This window comes from Leptinotarsa decemlineata, unplaced genomic scaffold (genome assembly GCF_025532065.1).
Source record: "Leptinotarsa decemlineata unplaced genomic scaffold, Ldec_3_MD MMD2_tig00000010_RagTag_RagTag, whole genome shotgun sequence".
Classification (NCBI taxonomy): Eukaryota; Metazoa; Arthropoda; class Insecta; order Coleoptera; family Chrysomelidae; genus Leptinotarsa; species Leptinotarsa decemlineata.
Genome location: NW_027412538.1, coordinates 7,100,639 through 7,122,931, shown reverse-complemented (window position 1 = coordinate 7,122,931; position 22,293 = coordinate 7,100,639). Strand labels below are relative to the sequence as shown.

The following is a 22,293-nucleotide window of genomic DNA, read 5'->3' as shown; positions in this document are numbered from 1 at the left end:
TTGGCATCAATGACAAATATACATATATGAGTAGATATATGTCGGAGAATATGGAGAAGAGATGATATTATAGATTCCAATGTTCTGATTTTATACTGGGTTTTCAATTGATTTCAAACAGTCGAAATTGTTCATTTCATCCTGAATTATACTACATAAAATGGATCATAGTTGTAATGAAACACTTGAAAGTTGTTCATTTCATCCTCGAATTTGAAGTGATTCCATACCGTTTCATGTGCACGAAATAATGTAATTTAATGTTCGCTGCTCTGCGATCAACTTTTACCCTTACAGTTTGAATACTTCTACAATCACTGATATATTCACTTCAAATTAGTTGTCGTTAGTTGAGCCGACTATATTTTCTCGAGTTTATCGAAGCATCTGCAATCACAGGGTCAATGGATGTCTTCTTTTATACCTGTTGAAAACTTGTGATATTCTGTTTGGAACATTCGGTGTAGTAATGAATATTACTGGAGTGTATACCAACACCAAACCGTTGTTTTTATAACCTCTACACGTGTTTCAATCACCGAGTGATCATTTTCAAGAGGTATTCTGGAGATGATCACTTGGTGATTGAAACACATGTCGAGGTGTTAAAAATAACGGTTTGGAGTTGGAATAGAACCCAATAATGTTCACCTGTTGAAAAGACAAGCCTGAGATGACGTAGGAGTGTGATCCTTGAATTTCCTCACGAGTACTTGGGAGGTAGAGAGTTTTTAGGGTAGTACGGACAGTTCTAATACAGCATTGGTCGAGTGCAGGCACGATACCCTGTGATCGCGTATTCGTATCAACCGAATTCGATCGTGATAGTCGTCTCTTGAATTGTTATAAAAAATTGTATTTTTAGAGAGTTATTATAATGTAACAGCTATTAAGATTATTTACATTGTATCTGTATTGCGAAGTTGAGTTGATTTACTGTTTTATCATGTAGTGGCTCATTGTTGTTGTCCTGTTCTGAAATCAAACACAAATTCGAACAGTTAATTTGAGCCAAGTTATCGCGAATATAGATTTTTTGACTTCTACATTGTGAACTGAGTATTAGGACAGAATTATTCATAAGAGCGGATCAGATCAATACCTTTCAGATATAGAAATAGGTCAAAACCACTATCACATTTTCGGGCTTTTCAGAGGTTTATGACAAAATAAACATCTGATTGCAATTTTTTCAGTACCAGAACCACTATCACATTTTCGGGCTTTTCAGAGGTTTTTGACAAAATAAACATCTGGTTGCAATTTTTGCAGTACCAGAACCACTATCACATTTTCGGGCTTTTCAGAGGTTTATGACAAAATAAACATCTGGTTGCAATTTTCACAGTACCAGAAGTACATCGAAATTACTCTAGGTGTAATTCCTTCAGGTCTTGGTTTCATCAATCAAATTTGCCTCTTTTCATTCTTTGATAACTGTTGTTGTTATATTAGACTTTGAAAAGTATTTTTATGTGAGGAAATCAGTGAAGTGTTATCCCCCCTGTTTACTTTTACTCATTGATTACCTGCAGGATTGACATAGAACACGCATGGCTCCTTTTGCATCCCAATTTCGTTTCTGCCCCAACAGAGAAGCGTCCCGTAGTCCAACTCCGTCATAGGCTTGTAGGAAGCTACGCTTCTTGATTTTTCTGTGTGTATCTGACTTTGGGGTATGTCGACGGTGTCGGCACTATTGTTGAACTTCCATGTGAACTGGATGTCAGTCGGGCTGCCTTCTAGCTCGCAAACGATTTTAGCGATTTCATGCCTCGCTACGCCGAAGACTTTGGGTTGACCCGGCCTACAAATGGGTGCGACTGGAAGAGAAATTAGTAAATTTTAATTCAACTTATACTCAAAGGATAGGTACAAATGATGTAAACCGATTCAGGCCCTATGATCCTTTCGTTTGACTAGTATAAATGAAATTTTGGTGTTTCATATGATAACAGTTGGGCTGAAGAGTCCTTAGGCTAATATAGGATTTTTTTTCATAAACTTTGATTTTATTATTCAATATAGTTGCCTTCGAGGGTGACACAATGATTATAGCGGTCATACAATTTTTCGATACCATTTTTTGATGGGAGTCAGATCTGGAGAATACGGTGGATAATCCAACGGATAATAATGCGACTGCTGTGAAATTTCTACATGTGTCCTTTGAAGGTTAGCGTTAACCGAGAATCATATGGATTCAATACTAGTAGCGCCATCTGTGTGATAGCTAATGAACTTTTCTGCCCAACTATTATATCAACTTGCATACCATATGAACAGAAATTTGGCACAACTTTGGTATTTCAGATGAAAATCTCAGAATTTATACAAATTTGCGTCCAGTCATTCATTTTACATATGAATACGGCTATTTTATTGAAGTTATACTTCTTTTGATGCGTTAGGGAAGAATGATGAGAGTACATTTTTACGATGCGCGCGTATACGTCACGAAAAAACAACACCATGAAGCTAGCTTCCTCTTCGCACTGACGACCTCGTCGAGTCCGTCGACATCTAGCCTGGTTACTGGCGTAGGGGGCCGCTTTCTCCTTCTGATTTAGAATGTCTTTGAGTTGCTTGAACTTAAATAGGATATTTCTTGATTTTTTTACTAGATAGTTTATATGAAAATTCCATCTTGAATGAGGGTCTATAATAGCTCCCAAATACTTTATACTTTGCAGCTGAGCATATTTGAAGGGTATTTCGGATTATTAAGGTTTGATACGGTGGTAAAGAGGGTCTGTTGTTACAGAATGGTAATAAGTATGTTTTTTAAAGCTCAGTGATAGCTATTTATGATCAAACCAATATTTAATCAGTTCTAGGCCATTTTCTGCCTGTTCATTGACATCGAGTCATGTATCTTCAGTTTCATATCCTTGTTGATCTCGGTTACACTGTATCCATTCAATTTCAAGGTCACTGGAAAATGATCCAGTTCTCCCTCTAGATGCTCTTGTTCGCATATTCTCAATGCATCTCTGGGTGAAAGCATTGTTATAACAACAAAAACATATCGAAACAAATTATTCGTACAATTTCTTCATATATAATCAACGACAAAAATCTGGCAATCAGAAACGATTCAACCTGAATTAGGCGACAGCTGAAAAATCCCTAATCGACCCGCATCTCGTTTATATCCGAAGGAATTCCATTTCTCAACGATAATGATAGAAGCTCGATATCAAATCTACAAAAACTGAACAGATATATTATAAAAAAGTTTCAACATTCGCAGCGAACAGAAATAAATCACGACCGGCAAAAATATACCTGCACTGCTAAGAATAAGAATACACAAACACATCCATCATTTTCGGAGTAGACGTAACGAAGGGCAGACTCTTAAAGGTCTGGAGGGAGGATGGCATCGAGTTCCACTCGTGATTTAGTGCTCTCGAAAATAACAAATATAGAGTGCGCCCTTTCCATCCTTAAGCGGTAGGTTAAACTAGGCGTATTAGGCGATTGTAAAGTTGCTTTTTGTTGGAACACGAAATCGCGAATCTAAACTTTACATGTTCGGGATGTCGAAGTTCTTATAAAGTTTCGAGTCTGGAACCACATCACGGTGTTTTCACATCGGATTTGCTGCTACCGGAAAGTATCTCTTTACAAGTCAGAAACGTGTTAAAGTAGGATGGGGAGTTTTGCTTCCGTGTAAATATAGTACTATGATAGGAGCTTTTCCCACAATGAAATCATTAGGGATTTCGAACGAATGCAAAATCACCATATCTAGCTTGTGTCAGTAATTTTTCGAAATCTGGGACCGAAAAGATTGCTGAAGAGACAAGTTGAGTGTTCTATATGGAATCTTTTGAAGACGGAGTATTAAAATTTTTGTAATCTCAATTATTTGCAAATGTACAAATTCAGTCATTCCGGCCCAAAGGACCAAAACTATGGTGAACCTTCAATTAGGTTTCGATTTCTTTGAAGCGATATTTGAGAATTATGATGGTTGATAAGGACGGTGGTCAGGTTCAAGTATATCTAGACTGTTGACTAAAAAATTTTAACATTTCTCGTGAGATGATGAATGAAATCTCATGCAAGACAGGATAGAAAAACAATACGAAACAAAGGACAAGAACAAGAATGTGTCGGTTTACGGCTGGAAAGTATATTTTAGTTCCGAGCTAACACAAATATTAAACTCGATATATGATATCAAACAGAGAAATATGCTGTCTGTTTGAAAAATAATGTGAATTTTAATTTTTTCCTAAAAATATTCATTTGTTCATCAATTTTTATTTTGTCCCATTCAAAGTTATCACCCTCAGATATAATACACTTATTTCAGCGTTTTTCCCATCCTTGAAGCAGTTCTGAAATGCACATTTCGGTATGTCTTTGAGCATTCTCGACTATTCGGTTTTAATCTTCTCAATCGTCGCGAAACACCATTTTTTCATGTGTCTTTTCAGTCTTGAACACAGGGGTAAAATTTGGTAAATATGGTGGCTGAGGCATGATGACAGTGTTGTTTTTGACTGAAAAATTACGAACGAACAATGACGAATGAGCAGGTGCATTATCGCGATGCAAAAGCCATGAACTGTTTTTTCACAATACCGAAAGTTTTCTTCGTATTACTTCTCGCAAGTGGCGCATAACTCCTAATTGACCGTACCACCATGTGGCATGAACTCGTGATACACTACGCCACGGTAATCCAAGAAAACAATAAACAAAACCTTGACATTTGATCGAAGTTGGGTGCTTTTTTGGTCATGGCTCTTTTGGGCTCTTCCATTGGGACGATTGGCCTTTGGTTTCGGTGTCACCATTTATGACCCTTTCAAGCAAATCTGGAACCCCGTTGACGTCATTCAATAATTCCGACATCTTCAGTAACTTCTCTTATAGTGATCTTCACTTTCCCAACACCATCTTCTCAACAAAAGCTTGTACCACTAAAACATTTTTCTGACGCAAAGTACAATCACCTTATGCCACTGTCAACACATCAAGTGTTATTTAGCACTCAATTCCAATTTTTACGCTTGGTTTGAGTCGCAGTGCGTAAATCTCGACATCAGCAGGTGAACGGCATATCGAAACGAGCTATGGTGTCAGCGAATGTTCCTGCAACTCTGGAACCCTGAGGTACCAGTCGAGATGATGGTAAACGACCAGATGGTATGTCTCTCATACCATAGAAATACGATAAACCTGTGGTATGAGACACGGTTGCGGCTTCCCATCTAGCCGAAAATTCGAAGTCTGCTAGAACTGCAGCATTGTCTGGCAAAAATTTAAAACAAAAAAATAACTAAAATTTTGGTAAAAATTATTTCTTCCATCCAGTATGGGTTGAAACTTTTGGTTTTTATGGCCCGGAGTATTTGTTAATCGGTCATGAACTCGGAAGGAGAATAGGCCAAGCAACGAAAGATTACCGTTCCACTTCTTTCTAGATAAAAAAATTAGTATTACTATTCAACGTGGTAATGCTGATTCGGTTCTTGGAATTATTTCTCCTTCATATAATTTTGATGAGATCATGCATTGCCCTCATTTCAGTATGGAACTGAAATCTCTTCGAAACAAGCCGAGATATGTGTATATTCATCAGTCTTCTATCAAGGTTAATTCGCAAGTGATTGATCCACCTCCTTCTTTTTCAGTGCGGTCAATGGGCTTAGGTCATTCTTGAAACTCAAATATGAGCTGCAGTCCTCGTGGTTCTGGTTACCTTTCAGTGGAAGAGCTTTATGAAGCAAGAGCCGAATCGATCCTTCTACGAAACCCTTCATCACTTGGAAGAATTGCAGCTTGAGAAATAGTTCTGATACAGTTTCTTTGAAACGTTCTTCCTTACGAATCATCAGTAGACAGTTATCCTGAAAATCTTGCTTGCTACACTTGCTACATGATTAACATTTTACAAGTGTTATTCATGATGAAAAATTTCAAGAACGAGGTTTTAACGATGAACAAGAACGAGAATGTTGCATTTTCGAAAGAATGTATCAACTTTTCCACCAAGCGATTTCCTGAAGTCTTTGAAGTCCACTAGATACTCGTTAGGAAAACAAGAGGTTTGTTCCGAATTCTTGGGGTTATTGTTGAATACTCTTCGTGAGAAAAACAATAGCATAATTAATACTACTGACCGCTCTGGATTGAATGATTCCATACAGTCTATCCCGTCTTGTGTTTGTAGATCTTTTGCTGGAAAAATCCTCACTTGTTTACTTTGTAGTAAATGTTCCAGAGGTAGCAAAAACGTATGTGATTTTCTGGAACTCCAACTAGCGTTTCCTAATATGACTGATAACCAGTCCTTGCAAAGCTTATTGTCAAATCATCTAAAAATGGAACTTTTAACGGATGATGATAAAATTGTATTGACAAACATGTACCAAACTAACTGAATATTATAAGAAAACAAGTGTAGCTGAGGCACCAGTCAACCTAATAATGACACTGATGATATTCAAACATGACTCAACCTCAAATTCTTACGAAGGTTCAAAATAGATGAACACTTGAATCTAGCAGACCACCATTATAATATTCATGCAGTCATTGTTAACTGTGGTTCTGGCGTTGAACTTGGTCATTATTACGCCTTGGGCAATGACAAAACGGACTGGTTTAAGATTGACGATAGTCGTGTCACGAAGTGTTCTGGCGATGTTATGAACTTATTGGAGCCTCTGGAGACACCCTACATTTCATTTTATGGAAGAGATGATATTGGCAGATTGAGATCTTCAGATGATCCGTTGCTGCAGGTTTTTTCGGGTTTTCCTGCAGCTGAAAAAGCAAATGCGTTACTGGAATCAATGAGGTAGCCCTGGAATGCCAACTAATATTTGTTTTATCATAGTTTCATGATTTGTATCACATTATTCTTCACTATTATAATATATACCTGAAATTGTATATTTGGTGCAAATTCTTTGATTCATTTCTTTGATAGCGTAAAATCGCCGAACAATCTGAACATTTCTAATTTTTATGCCTCTCACCAACAAACTAGACATGATAAACAGCTGAAAATGTGAACATATGTTCGAAACAAATGTACCAACATAAAAAATATCACTAATCCATTGTATGTAGCCCACGAAATTTGAAAGTTCACCTTGTTTCTTGAAACATTCACGTATGTAATTTTTCAAAGATTCGCATCTGAAGGTGAAGAAAGTTTGCAAAGATATTAGGAAGATATGTTATTGTTCATATCAAAAATGTTGTAAGTGAAGTGAGTAATAATATAAATGATCAAATATCCGACACTCAACTACAATGAATACTGAATCAAAAAGAATGATCAACCCCAAAACATATCTACTTACTTTCATTTCACAGGGTTGGAGCATATAAATTAATGTTCCGAAACAATTCAACCTTTGAGTTTTTACGTACATACTTTCCTCGGTCACAATCTACCTATTCGCTGTTGTTTGTTCAGCAAAACGAACTCAAAAGACCAATATGAGAGCTTTCAATCCGAGTTACAAAGTTACATGCCGAATCAAAGTTAGCGTCGCAAATATTTGCGCTTTACAATGAAACAGTTGCCTTACGGATACAAACGTGCGGTTCGCATACAGAGTTCACTACTGAAAATGGAATTGACAGATTTTTTATCATGAATCAAGTTCAACAAGTTGACCTTTTGGCGAGAGACTTACCTATGAAGAGAAAGCCACATGAGAATATCTTTTAATTTGGTATTTTTTGGCAATGTATTCAAAAAACACACAATAGCATCTTCGATCGTCACAATACGCAGGAGGAAAGTAGGCTTTTGGAAAACTGTCTTAATCATAATATTATGCCCAATATTAATTCGGCAAGGATAATACATGGGCTGAAAAGTCTCGGGCCTAACACATAGATGGCGCTAGTCTTATTGCATTCACTTTTTTAGGAAGTAATAATCTTCAAAAAAAAACTGTTGAAATTTCATGTTATTCCACTCATAAGTTTGTGAGTTATTTTGCTGAGATTGACACTACTTTTGTCATTTCCAAAACAATGGAGCAAGATAATTTCGTGGTTTGATTTTATACTGCTTCTTGATGGGAAAAAATACTGTTCAAGCGAAGCAATGGCTTGAAAAGTGTTACAAGGACTCTGCTCCATCAGAAATAACAATCGGGAATAATAATAATAATAATAGACACTTTATTCACAGTAAAAAAAACAATATATGAATATATATGAATAATACAATTGCATGGAGTGAACAAGTGATTAAGGATAAGTACAAAGTACTTGTTTCCTTGAAATTAACAGATAAATAGACAAATAAAAAAGGAAAAATATACAGTGTGGTCCAACGAAAACTTAACACCTCGATTTTCCGGCGTTAACATGAAAATGTGGAAAATCGCTCGAACCCGTCAATTGCTGATTCGAGGGGGAACAACTTTTCCGCTGTTTTCATCCCCGTGACTTCAACCCCCTAACGGGGGTGAGCACAACCCCTTGATTTTGAATAGGGATGAGGGGTGTTGAGATACCTCATTTTGAAGATCTTATCGTGTACTATCTGCCCGTAAAATTTCACTTCAAAATATCCATCGATAATGAAATAACAGCGAAAATAGTGAAAGAGGCAATATGGAATTTATCTCGAGAATATTATTCGTATCCGACGCATTTCAAAGGTATTGAGTGGTTAATTTTTTGTCCAAAAAAGTAGACGGATCTTGTTTTTGTACCTTAGTCTATCGTGAATTGTTAAGAACGGTACAAGTGTGTACAAGCGATTGTAAATTTGTAGTGGAATTAAAATGGTGTATTCCGTAGAAGAAAGGGTGGAAATGATAAAATTATTTTTCCGAAATAACGACTCTGCGCGCACAACAGTGGCTTTATTTAACGAACGACATCCTGGAAAAAATGTATCCGCTGCTTACGTTGTGCAACTGGTTGCCAAATTTGACGCTACTGGGTCAGTTGGAAACAAAAAGAGGGTGCATGAAAGAGACGAAGCGAGGGACGTGGCTGTCTTAGGTCATATAGCAATGGATCCGACCGTTAGTACTAGGAAATTGTCCGAGGTATCTGGTGTTTCACGCACAACAATCATGAGAATCCTGAAACAACATAAATTCCATCCGTATAAGATACGATTGGTTCAGGAACTGAATGAGGATGATCCCGATCGCCGACTCCAGTTCTGTGAAGTGATCAGTGAAATAATTAACTGCAATCAAAACTACATGTTCGATATCTGTTTTTCGGACGAGTGTTCATTTTACCTTAACGGCATTGTAAACCGGCATAACTGTCGGTATTGGTCAGATGAAAATCCACGATTATTTCGTGAGGTGTATACACAGCGCCCCCAAAAATTAAATGTTTGGGCGGGTATTTATGGAAATCACATAATCGGCCCTTTTTTTCTACCCGGTAATCTCACAGGCCAACTTTATCTCGATCTATTGGAGAACGCTATTTATCCAGCCCTCGTGCAAGTATTGGAGAATGCAGAAGACCATCAAACGATCATTTTCCAACAAGATGGCGCACCACCTCACTTTGTTCAACCGGTGCGTCAGTTTTTAGATGACAATTTTCCTCACGCCTGGATTGGAAGAAGGGGACATATTGAGTGGCCACCCAGATCACCGGATCTGGCTCCACTGGACTTTTTTCTATGGGGTCACCTGAAATCCAAGATTTACGCTACCCAGCCTGAGTCACTGGATGATTTGCGAACTCGGATCATTAATGAATGCCGTCAAATTACACCAGACATCTTGAGTAATGTACGTGAACGTTTTCAGCAAAACTTATATTACTGCATGGAAGTGGATGGTGCCCATTTCGAACATTTAATAAAGTAATCACAAAAGTACGTACTCTTCCACTCTTTTACCTGTCATGTCGTTATCGATGGATATTTTGGAGCGAAATTTTACGGTCAGATAGTACACGATAAGATCTTCAAAATGAGGTATCTCAACACCCCTCATCCCTATTCAAAATCAAGGGGTTGTGCTCACTCCCGTTAGGGGGTTGAAGTCACGGGGATGAAAACAGTGGAACAGTTGTTCCCCTCGAATCAGAAATTGACGGGTTCGAGCGATTTTCCACATTTTCATGTTAACGCCGGAAACTCGAGGTGTTAAGTTTTCGTTGGACCACACTGTATGTATAAAAATTATCAAATGGTGAAATTTTAAAAATATACAACTCTAAAACTAATATATATAGTCAGCTTGAATTCTATAAAGAATACAATTCAAATAATACAAAAAAGTTAAATGACATACATTGGTTGTATTCCACTAGGGTTCAAATAGTTGGGAGATCATATTCCTTTCATTTTCATTGATATATTTCTTTAACTTTTTCTTGAAGTTTTGTTTACTTTTACATTTTTTTATTTCTCCTGGTAGGTTATTATAAATTTTTATTGAAACATAAGAGTATGCTCTTTGAGTTTTTGATTTTGTAGCATGCGGTAGGATGTGTTTGTTACGGTTTCGAGTATTGTATTCATGGTTAGGAATATCAGCTTTATGTTTTTGAAAGTGGTATTTCATATTCACACAAAGGTAAAATAATTGCCTGATATCCATGATTTTTATTTCTTTGTAGAGGCTATCAGAGTTGTATCTAGAGCTTTTCTGTAGCATTAATTTCAAGAACCGTCTCTGTATCACTTCTAGTCGATTGAGATGGGTTTTAAGCGCACCACCCCAGGCTTCAATACCATATCGGATATGACTTTGTACGAGAGAGGAGTATATTACTTTCATTTCTTCTATGGGTAAGTAAGTGTTCAGATATTTGAATTTATATAAAATGGTTTGGAGTTTTTTGGTCACGTATTTTATATGATAATCCCATTTAAGATGTTTGTCCAGATATATTCCTAAATATTTTGTTACAGTTGTAGTATTCAGTTTCAACATTTTTCCATCTATATTTATTTCTAGGTGGCGAAAAGGAGGGTTGCCAGATTTGTTACAACTGAAAGGAAGAACGTGGGTTTTTTCGAAGTTGACTGTCAATAGTTTGTTATCGAACCATTCTTTAATAAATTTGAAATCTATTTCTGTAGTATTTTTTAGTTCCTGCCATGTTGGAGCTTGATAAAAGATAACGGTGTCATCAGCATATCCTACGATGTCACCTTTACTAGCAACTGAGAACAATTCATTCACATATAGGTTGAATAACAATGGACCCAGACTGTGCCTTGCGGTATTCCATATTCAATGATTTTTGAGTTACTTGAATCATCACCAATTTTCACTTTCTGTGTCCTTTCATTCAAATAGCTTTCAATGAGGTTATAACAATTACTTCTTATTCCTATTTTATCTAGTGTCTCTAGGAGTAGCTTATGGCTGACAGTATCAAATGCTTTTTTTAAATCTATGAATAAGCAAAGACATGGAGTTCCCATTTCCAAAGCTTGGTGTATTTTCTCTGTGACGTATAGGATAGCATCCACCGTGGAGATTTGTTCTCTAAAGCCAAATTGTTTACAAGAAAGAAGTTTAAATTTATTTATAAAAGATAAGAGTCTGGTTTTCAATAATTTCTCGAATATTTTTGATAGTTTCGTTATCAGTGAAATGGGTCTATAATTGGTAACAATGTTTTTGTTCCCACTTTTGTGTATCGGGATGACGACTGGGAATGTTCCTCAACTTGGGTTATTATACCAAATGCAAGTTTGAACAAAATAAAGTTGAGTTTGATTCATGAGTTTTTCAAATTCACTTCGAAAAGTATTCAAATTGATGTTTCAAATGTTGGGTTTTAATTTTTAAAGGAATTTGTTTCTAATTCACATATTGGCAACAGCGCCTAGAATGATAGATCGGAGTTCAGATTACCTAGATATTCTACCTCACAAAAGGAAAATTATCTTTATAAATCAACAATTAAGGCAAAATATGAATTATACCACCTCCACAAGCCACATAAACAACAGTTGTTTTGTTATTTATTTATATAGAGGAATATAGGTTAGGTGCACAAAATGTCATATGTCACAGAATGTCTAGGAACTCGGAACATATGTAAACAGCACAGCCCGCCTCTGAAATATGTCATCTTTGTTTGTCTCATACAGGTAACAGATTCATTGTCCTTTATTAGCTATAACCGATGTTGCCAAATGGTGAAATAGAAACGAATCCCTTTAAATGTTATATGCATTATTTCATTCCTCTCTTTCAGGTATTTAAATGATTTTTTAAAGAAGAAGGTTGAAATGATAAGTTCGAAATACGTTGTTTTAGAGCTCTTTCATGAAAACTACTTGATTTTCTTCAGGAGGAATATTCCCCATTGAACGTTGGTTTGCTGACTTCAAACGTGGTCGTAATCCAGTAACTTTGTCGCCTGAAAGTATGGGGAAGTATGCGTCAAATCCGGTAGTTCTGATTTTTTGCAGACTTGTTTGTGATATTGGCCTAATGAATAATCCAAATTTGTGACCCCGGGCGCCGAACGCAACTTTGTCAAAAATCGAAAAAACCGCGAAAAATCGGGTTTTTCTATCCTAGTGAAGGGAAGAGATGTAAAAACCTCTCTTGCATCGAGAATTTCCTCAAGAACATAGAAAATCAGCGCTTATTGAAGGTCGTAAATGAAATATATGTGCACAGTGTTTGTCGGATAAAATAAAACAATCCGAAGTTGATCAAAGCAGCTGTTGGCAGTGAAGAATCAAATATTACGCCATCAAAAGCCACGAGATCAGTCTCTGAGCAGTTCGATTTCAGAGAACACTGTTGTCTATGTGGAGACAAAATAACTGAAGAGGTCCTTGTGGCAGAAAGGGAGAAGAAGCCAGAAGAACGGAACAATGTTATTACTGCGTAAAACTGCGGAAAAGTTGTGCAACAATCTTGAAAACAGCTGAGAAACGTGGTGATGAATGGGCTCTTAAAATAAGAGAGCGTATATCTGAGAACACAGTTTTGCCCAACAAATCTCTACCAGGCACCACCAACAGGAAAGTCCAGGGGAAATCGTCATGTATTTCAGCACCACTTCTTCAAACCAGAGCTTCTCCTCTTCATCCATACCTCTAGTGGTTGTGACTCGATATCCTGCTTCTTTGGCTTAGGGAAGATGCGATTGATGTCCATAGTCGAAAAAAATCCGGATGTTGAAAAGCAAGCTGCGATTTTTCTCAACACCAACTCTACACCTGACCAGATAGCAACAGCAGGAGAGCTAGTCATAATTGCTCCATACAGAGGTAATCCCAACGCCCATAACCTTGACGAGCTAAGGCACCAACTATTCGCCGGGGCTGCGACGAAAAACAGCTTCAATCTAGCCTGGTTACCTCCTACACGAGCCTCTGCTCGATTTCACTCTTTGCGGACATACCATCAGGTAAATATTTGTCCTTGCATCAGTTACATACCATTCATCATTTTCGATCCTCATGTAAAATCTTCTTACAGGTGCAGGCGTGGTTGGGATTCACACTGAACCCTCTTTCCTGGGGGTGGATATCCACGAAAGGCAGGATTAAAATGCTTATCAATTTGCAGGCGCTGCATCGGGGCCTCTTGTGACAATATACCTGATGTTGCAGTAGTAAATATCCCAGATGGCGACGATATGTCCGATGTTGAAATGGAAGATGACTTGTGGACCCAAGACGTCGACGATTCATCACCATTCCCTGATGGGGATATGCCATCCCAATACGTCGATCCAAACACGGTCAAACCTCAACCGGGACCTTCCAAGAGGGCTAAATAATTTAATTTTTTGATTTATTACTCAATTATTGATTTAATACAAATTTGATTTATTATTCAATTTGATTTTTTTAATATTACTCAATTTCCTACAAATAAACTTATTAACTTATGTTTTACTTATCTTTATTACTTCATTATTCATAGCTCAATTAATAGACGAAATCAAAGATGAAATTGTTCTATTTCAAAACTGACTTTCATTTTCAGAACATGTGTTCCATTACATGAATAAGAATTTATCAATTCTTCTACATTTCTCTCCTTCTTCTTTGAGTTGTTTATTTCAATATCTTCCTAGTTCATTCTTCAACCTTAAAAATCATCATCATACCAGCTCCGATGGTATAATCAGGGTCAAAATTAAATTAATCAGAAAGACGGAGTTGCAAAAAATTGCGAAGTTCGAAAAAAATGATAAACTTTGAAAGGCTTACTCTCGAAAACTAGTGGGTCTACAGAGACAGTTCTATTAGTCTTAAGTCTACTTTAAAACTAGTCCTTCAGGAATTTAACTCTCCAAAATTTGAAAAAACCCGATTTTTTTGCGGTTTTTTCGATTTTTGACAAAGTTGCGTTCGGCGCTCGAGGTCACAATTCATTAGGCCAATATCATGAACAAGTCTGCAAAAAAATCAGATCTACCGGATTTGACGCATGCTGTGATGTATAAAGTTACTGGCAGTAACACAAGAAAACATAAAAAAATCCATAAAAAGTCGTATTGAATTATCGAAAAGTGAAGTTGCGTGCGTTAGCTGATATTGTAAAGATATCAAAAGAACGTGTTGGCTTTATGTTGCATGAGCATTTGGCTATGAGAAAGCTGTTTTCAAAGTGGGTGCCGCGCGAGTTCACTGCTGACCAAAAAGAAGAACGTCTTGGTGATTTTGAACAATACTTGGCCATGTTTAAACATAACAAACCGGAATTTTTGCGTCGATATGTGACAATGGATGGAACATGAATCTATCACTTCACTCCGGAATCAAAACGATCGACATCATAGAAAGCAACTGGTGAACCTCGTCCAAACCACTCGAAAACACAAAAATCGACTAGAAAGGTTATGGGTCCGGTATTTTGGATATGCGTAGGGTATTATCTATTGAGTATCTTGAGAAGGAAAGTATAAGCAACAGTGAATATTATAGAGCGTTATTGGAGCGTTTGAAGGCCGAAATTGCTGAAAAAGACTCCGTTTGAAAAAAAGAAAGTGCTGCTACATCAAAAAATGCACAGTGTTACAAATCAATGAAAACGATTGCAAAATTGCATAAAATAGGCTTAGAATTTCTCCCGTATATACAATATTCGCCAGATTTGGTTCCCAGCGACTACACTTGGACATGAGAAAGCTGTGTGCAAGATGAATGCCGCTTTTGCTCACACACGAGCAAAAACAGCGTCGCGAAGATGTTTTATTTTGAGTGTTTAGCAAAGTAGGTATTACAGCAACAAAGCAGAATTCTTGCGTCGTTTAATAGCCATGAATGAAACATGGGTCGATCACTTCACACCTGAGACGAAAGAATAATTAAAACAGTGGACTCAAAGGGAGAACCAGCTCAAAATAAGGCGACGACTGTTTCATCTGCAGGCAAGGTTATTGCATTAGGTTTTTGGAATGCGTGTGAAATTATGTTCATTGACAATCTTGGAAAAGGAAAACTATCAACGGCGAGTATTACGCAAACTCAGTGCAACGTTTCAGTGAGAAAATCAAGCAAAAACTATACCAGAAAATTAAAAATTCTCTATGAAATACTGAGATGCAGTGTCAACAATATACTCTAGGGAATCAAAACTGATACCACACAAATTTGAAATTGAATTGAAGTATTTGCAAATGCTAAAGATAGGTGACTTTAGGTACAAATACAGAAAAATTATTCCAGCAAGTTTTCTCCGTAATTCAAGACTTTCAATATTGAATGTTATGGTAAGAGATTTTTGTATGGAATACCTCTATCAGGATAGATACAATGAAATTTGGAGGAAATAAACTTTAGGAAACGACGTTGAACTCTTTCAATTAATGTATTATAGCAATTGTAGAATGGAGACCATAGAATAGAGCTATATTCTAATTTCGACTTTACGTAGGCTATATAAAGAGTAAATAGAGCAGATATGTTTGAAGAAGATCTACAATTGCGAACCATAAATCCATAAACTCCTAATGCTTCAGTTTTTTTCGATCTAATGTGGTTGGAAAAAGACAAATTTTGATCAAAATTTACACCAAAATCTTCAATTGAGTTACTTCGTGACAGCGAAATGGTATCTACTCGATGATTATACTCCACGACTGACATTTTCCCACTATGAGACGCTACTTTACATTTGGATGCATTGAGATATAGTTTGTTAAGTTCACTCCAAGTCTGTATATTTTCTAACTGTTGTTGTGATGTATTACAGTCTTCGATAGTTTCTAGTGGTAAATACATTTTTAAATCATCTGCAAAAATAACTTATTACAGTCGACATAATTTCTGAGGTCAATTATAAATAATAAAAATAGAAGGGCACTCTTTTCGTCACATTTAGCCCCCAGCAAGACAGTTCTTATAATAAAAACGGCATCGAACTTACTGAACGTCCCTAGGAAAAGAATATAGAACTGCAAGGAGATTATGTTGAAAAATTAATAATTTTTTTCCAAAATTTTTTGTTGTCTTTGTTGGGCCCGGTAATTCTGGGACCACCTCTTTGTATTTCTAAATTCAAGAGAGATTTCATAAAACGATCAATGTTATTCGGTTTACTTTCATGTGTCAGGGTCTGTATTGTAGCTTTTTTTCTGAATATGTTGATAGTTTTTCCGGAAATGTACAATAAACAATAACAGTTCGATAATCATCTATATTTATTGTTGTCCTGTAGATGGCGACAACGTCGTCGAGAAGTTGTCATTTAATTTGTATGTAAATGAGTACGTTTTTCCATGTCCAAAAGCCAGTTATTTCCTTGCAGTCATACACATCTGGACGTGAAAAAACTGAACGAAACAGTTTGTATTAACTTTATGCTCCTGGACACTTGCTTACTCAAGAATTTAATATGATAGCAGTCTATATTACGACTGTTTGAGCTGGCTACAGTCCTGCATTCCTAGCATGTTAAACCACCATTTCCCATTACGATTTTGCCATTTGAACATTCACAAGACGCATTACAAACTTCTATTTTATTTGTTGATTTATGGGCGAAGTTTAACTTTGATTTCACTCGCGATTCTCTCACACCGAACGGCAGCTTGTTTTCCAGTTATTTTCCCAGTTTCTTTCGCGACAATAAAATATGACGATATCATGTGGTGAATTATGGGTCGGTGGAAAATCGGAGCACGATAGTTCCGGATTGTGGAGTGAATAATATAGAAAATATCGATTAGAGGCAAGAAAAATCAACGGTATCTTGGAGGTATACATTTGCATAATCTACAATTCTACTACGACAGGCGTTTTCAGAAATAATTCAGAAGGTGAATATCGATTGTTGCTTATATATTCAAACCGCAATTTCAGATCTTTCATCGTGTACTGTATGTATGTTCAATATTCGCTTCCATTTGTCTAATATTTATATACTACAGGTAACCAACCATAATTGAGACTATCTCCAACAAATTACCTAAACGTCTACTTGAGGTACCTCTTCAATTATGGTCACCTGAATCATATACCTTCATTTCTACATCAATAATAATTCTTTCTTGGTCTAGGAAAATAAGTTTAATAACGGTGATCTATTCAAATTCAGTTGGTCATTCATTGTAATGTTTGAATTTTTAAGTTCATCAATTTCCATTGCTTCCAAATGATTCAGTTTTAAACCTTTATTTTCTACGTGTAAAATTTCGAACTCTTCGTTGATGATATGACTTTCTTCTAAAAGATGATTTGAATATGTTGAACTTGTTTTCTTATTTACATAGCTCATATGATGTTCCTGGATTCGATTCCTGAATGTTCTACCAGTTTGAACAATATATACCTCAGGACAAGTTCCATACTTTGATTTATATACTCCCGATTTCTCGTTTTCTCAAAAATGAAGCCACTTTTTCCGTTGTTTGTCCAAAATAAGTTAAAGCTCTATAATTTTGATTATCTAACTCATCAATAGGAAAAACGTCTCGAATCGCTTTTGAGCAGAATTTTTTGAAAAGGTTTTTTGTTTATTAATTCGGCTTCAAACTCATTATTTACTGCAATTTGCTTGATGATATTAAGTTCTTCATTGAAATTATCTATTGAAGGAGGTACATTGACTAATCTGTGAATCATGCTATCATAAGCTGCTACTTTGTGTTGATATTGTAACGAATTAAAGAATTAACTGTTTTAAACAAATTTATTTTTAACAATATTTCACTATCACAACTAATTTATATACAACACTTAGCAACTAACGCTTAATTTATCTTCACTCTTCGAATTCTTTGTTAACCAGACTCCCTCTCTGAGCGAGGACCCGATCTTTTATATTGGTAACGATCGTTCTAGATACCTCTAGCGGTTTCGGTACTCATCTATTCTTTTCGCGGCGGTTCGCGATGAGTCATGTGTTTTCTGGCTGAGATATCGGTCAGGGCCGGCTTCAGATTCGTTACAATATGGATCTGAGGTAATATGATTCAGGTGATCATAATTGAAGAGGTACCTCAGGTAGAGGTTTAGGTAATTTGTTGTAGGCAGTCTATATTTATTATGGTTATCTGTAGTATATAAATATTAGCATAACAAGCAACCTGTAGTATTCAAATCACTGTTGAAGAAGCTATTGTGTTAGCGAAACATGTCGTGATATATATTTTCAAATGAAGTTTGTGGAAATCAAATCTTGAGGTGTAGTTTATGAAATTACTCTGGATCTTCGTCAAGTAAGAAAAAAAATCTATCAAAAAATATTGAATCAGAAGATATGTTATTCATGTAATAACATAACAAAACAGTGTTACTTGAATACGATATATTATTTATACTCGTCTTTGTCACAACTAGATGGTATAATGGAGTGTTAAAAAAATAAGGTGAATATTCAAATTTCGCGGGCTGGGCATATTCGATTAGCGATTCATCATGGTTTTTCAAGGACAAAACACAAGCACTACAGGAAAATCCTTGAGGCGCTCTGAGGGCGGTGCCTCTGCGAAAGTAGCGATTTACATTGGATTTGAACCGCTGGAGATCAAATCCATTTGGAAAAACTTTCTCAGGAAGTTTATTTCACATAAACGCAGTTCTATAGTTGAAAGAGTTCTTGAACAGTGAAGCTCGAGGTGCACTGAGTTGAACCTCGTAACAATAAGCAGCCACAATCCGTCGCGAATTTCTGATATGTCCGCTCTTGGTGGAATCAAATGTGCCAAGTCACTTAAACACTTCCCGTGAAAGGATCTATAGAAGAGAGACAAATCTCTAACCTTTCTTCGAAGTTCGAGGTTATCAAGGTTGCACGTGATGTTCGCGTCTCCAATCAGGTGGATGGCTCTTTTCTGGATGGAATCCAGCAACTTCAGGGTATGTTTGAGGGAAGAGCTCCATACATAAGGACAATACTCCAAATAAGGTTTGATCTGAACTTTATGAAGCATCAAAAGTTGTTGAGGTGTGTACAGTTATCTGGTTTGGAACAGTGTTCCAAGATTATGAGAAGCAGCCTTTGCAATTCCAGCGACATGATTGTGTCAATTTTAACCCCCCAACGAACTTATTGAAGCAGAACGCAGGATTGTCTGACCTGACATCATTATATTCAGTTAGGAATGTCTTGTGACATTGAATTGAACCTGGTTACTTTTTCTCCAATTCGAAATTACTTCTAAATCCTCATTAAGATATGCAACGTCCTGGTCCCTCCTGTTTCTCCGTTGCCGACGTCCTGTACTGTGGTCAGCAAAGCAATATATTGGATTCTTGTTTTTTTCTAATAAGTCGTTGATATACAATAAAAAGAGGGTTGGAGACAATTATGGATCCCTGGGGAACACCAGCATTGATGATAAAAGTATTCGAGAGATCTATTATCGAAGTTTGGCCAGCAAACCCTCATGCCACACACGGTCAAAGGCCATAGAAATATCAAGCGCAACAGCTCTTGATTCTCCATGTTTCTCGATTGCGTTATTCCAAATATGGATGACATACAATAGGAAGTCGCCTGTTGATCTCTGTTTGCGAAAGCCATATTGATGATCGCCCAAGATATTGAAGCCTTCCAAATATTTGAGGATATGGTGGTTTGCGACTTTCTCCATAGTAAAGCGACTGGTCTATAGATATTTGAGAGATTTCTCTTGCCCGTTTTGGGAATAGGTTTACAACAAGAAGAAAACCCCCTTCCTTGTGAGAGAGGAAAAGTCTGAAAAATACTGGTGCGAGTTCATTTGCGCACTTTTTAGTCACGATGACGGGCACTTCATCAGGGCCAGCCGCCTTGTTGATTTTGACTGTGGAGTGGGACGCAAATTGTTCAGCTAGTAGATTTTCTTTTTCTATGGCTTTTGTTGCAATTGAACCATCCGCTTGTGTTAGTGGTGGAATTGTGGATTTTTTAAAGTTATGATTAACAACTTTAGCTACCGACCGAAAGGATCTAGACCCGTTGGGGTTGGCAAGCAGTTTATCCTTAATACTCTGGATGTGAAGTTTTTTGCTTTCAGCATTTGCGAGCATTATCAAATCTAGTTTAGTTTTAGGCACTGAGATTTTTGCGCTACTGCCGGTAGGCGAGATTTTTGGAGACGACTGCATACTTGCAATTTTTGTTGAACCAAGGTTCGTCGTTAGAAGGTTGTTTCATTGATAAAAGAATATATGCATCTATGAATGATAGAATATCTTCCGTGACTTCAGGAGCACAAGTTGATGGATCTTTAGAGCTAATCAAACATCCAGCCAGGAGAAATTTCCGAAATGGTCTTGAAAATCCTTCCATTCACCTGATCTATAATGCGAAACTTTGCGCGGCTTAGACTGTTGTACACTGTAATGTGATGTTCATACATTTTTATTCAAAATAGATAATATACGACAAAATCGGCAACTATTTACATGAATAGATGACACTGTCCCCGACTTTATATACTTATCACATTTCGCTTATCGGCAATACATATTCGTATGGACTGTGTCATCCTGAATAAATACATAAATGTCACAGCTAAACAATTTCTGCTTCGAAATACATGACTGCTCGAAATTATGTGAAAACTTATCGCATATTTCTCGTGTGAGGCACGGCCTAACCTACACAAACCGCGTTAAGCCCTTCGATAACTTTTCCTAACAAGCAACGGAACTCGCAACTCACTTCCGGACTTCCGGCTCCCAACTAATAACCGAACTAATTTCTATAAGGTGGCGCAACTACTTAATTTACTTACATTTAACGTCGAGCTGAACGGGATTGCTTTCGCCGTCGCCTTCTTGATTGTGTCCGACACAAGTGTAAATCCCTGTTCGAGCCCTGGTAATGGATTGCAGGACCAAACTTTGGTTGCTGACTATGGTGTTTGTTTGCATATTGTTGTAAAGTTGTTTGCCCTGAAATTACGAATGTCCATCAGTGTTGAAATACGGAGGAAATGCCTACCATGGCAAATAAAAAAAATTCAAATACTGTATACAGGGTGAAACATAAGTACGTTACGGTATTGAAGTGACGTATCCCTGAGACAATTGTAGGAAAATAGTCTATATAAACTTGTGTCCGGAAATGCTTCGTTTCGGAGACACAGGATGCTGAAATAGATTTTTTTCTCGATTTTTAATAATAACTTTTGCAAAAAATAAGTTATTCGCATGAAATTTGGTACCCGGGGTTTAATGACGTGGGAAATCATAATTTCGTATTAATTTTCATGTCATGGCACTGCGTATGATACCAGTATTCATTTCAAAGTACCCTGTTTTGGTACTTTTCATGAAAAAAGATATGTACAATTTTCTATATCGATGCATATTACTTAGCTCCTAGGTCGCTAGGTGAAGTTGCCGAGAATATTACAAAAACTAAGTGTGTAGTGGATTTCTTCAAAAAAAAACAACTTTATTACATAAAATATTCATAAAAAAATCATTCGTTTTCGAGATACAAATTATTGAAATTTTTCAAAATATGGATGGTTTTTGTCATAAGTTTTTGCAATTTTGGTTATTTGTGGAACAGTTTCAAACACTGCTCAGGATCATCAAATCGTTGTTATTTTTGGTCGACTGTGAGCTCGCGCTGCACCTACTTTCAAAAGAGCTTTCGCATAATCAAATACCCATGCACAATATGTCTAAGACGTTTTTTTTATATCTTTAGAGCCTCGGACATCTGGATCAACTTCACTTTGTGGTCATCCAAAATTATTTTGTGGATTTATTTTATGTTTTCGTGAGTAACATCCTCTTTGGGACGTCCATTTCGTGCATCGTCTTCGGTGCTCATTTCATCTTATTTAAACTTAGCAAACCACTTCTCAGCGGTTGATTTTCCTGTTGCGGAGCCCGAATAATGTTTCTCAAGTCAATGTTGGGCTTCAACAGTATTTTTTTCGACA

At 36.8% G+C, this 22,293-nt stretch overlaps 1 protein-coding gene across 3 annotated transcripts in view; it reads right to left on the bottom strand.

Annotated features, from left to right (window-relative positions):
• LOC111507349 (nephrin) overlaps window positions 1-22,293 on the bottom strand; it is an 862,168-nt gene that overhangs the window by 29,453 nt on the left and 810,422 nt on the right. For all 3 annotated transcript variants that reach the window (XM_074171299.1, XM_074171300.1, XM_074171301.1), the window contains exons 9-10: window positions 21,130-21,289; window positions 1,530-1,823 (exon numbers count right to left, since the gene is read on the bottom strand). In XM_074171299.1, the coding sequence (XP_074027400.1) occupies window positions 1,530-1,823; window positions 21,130-21,289 (454 nt within the window). The remainder of the gene's footprint in view (window positions 1-1,529; window positions 1,824-21,129; window positions 21,290-22,293) is intronic.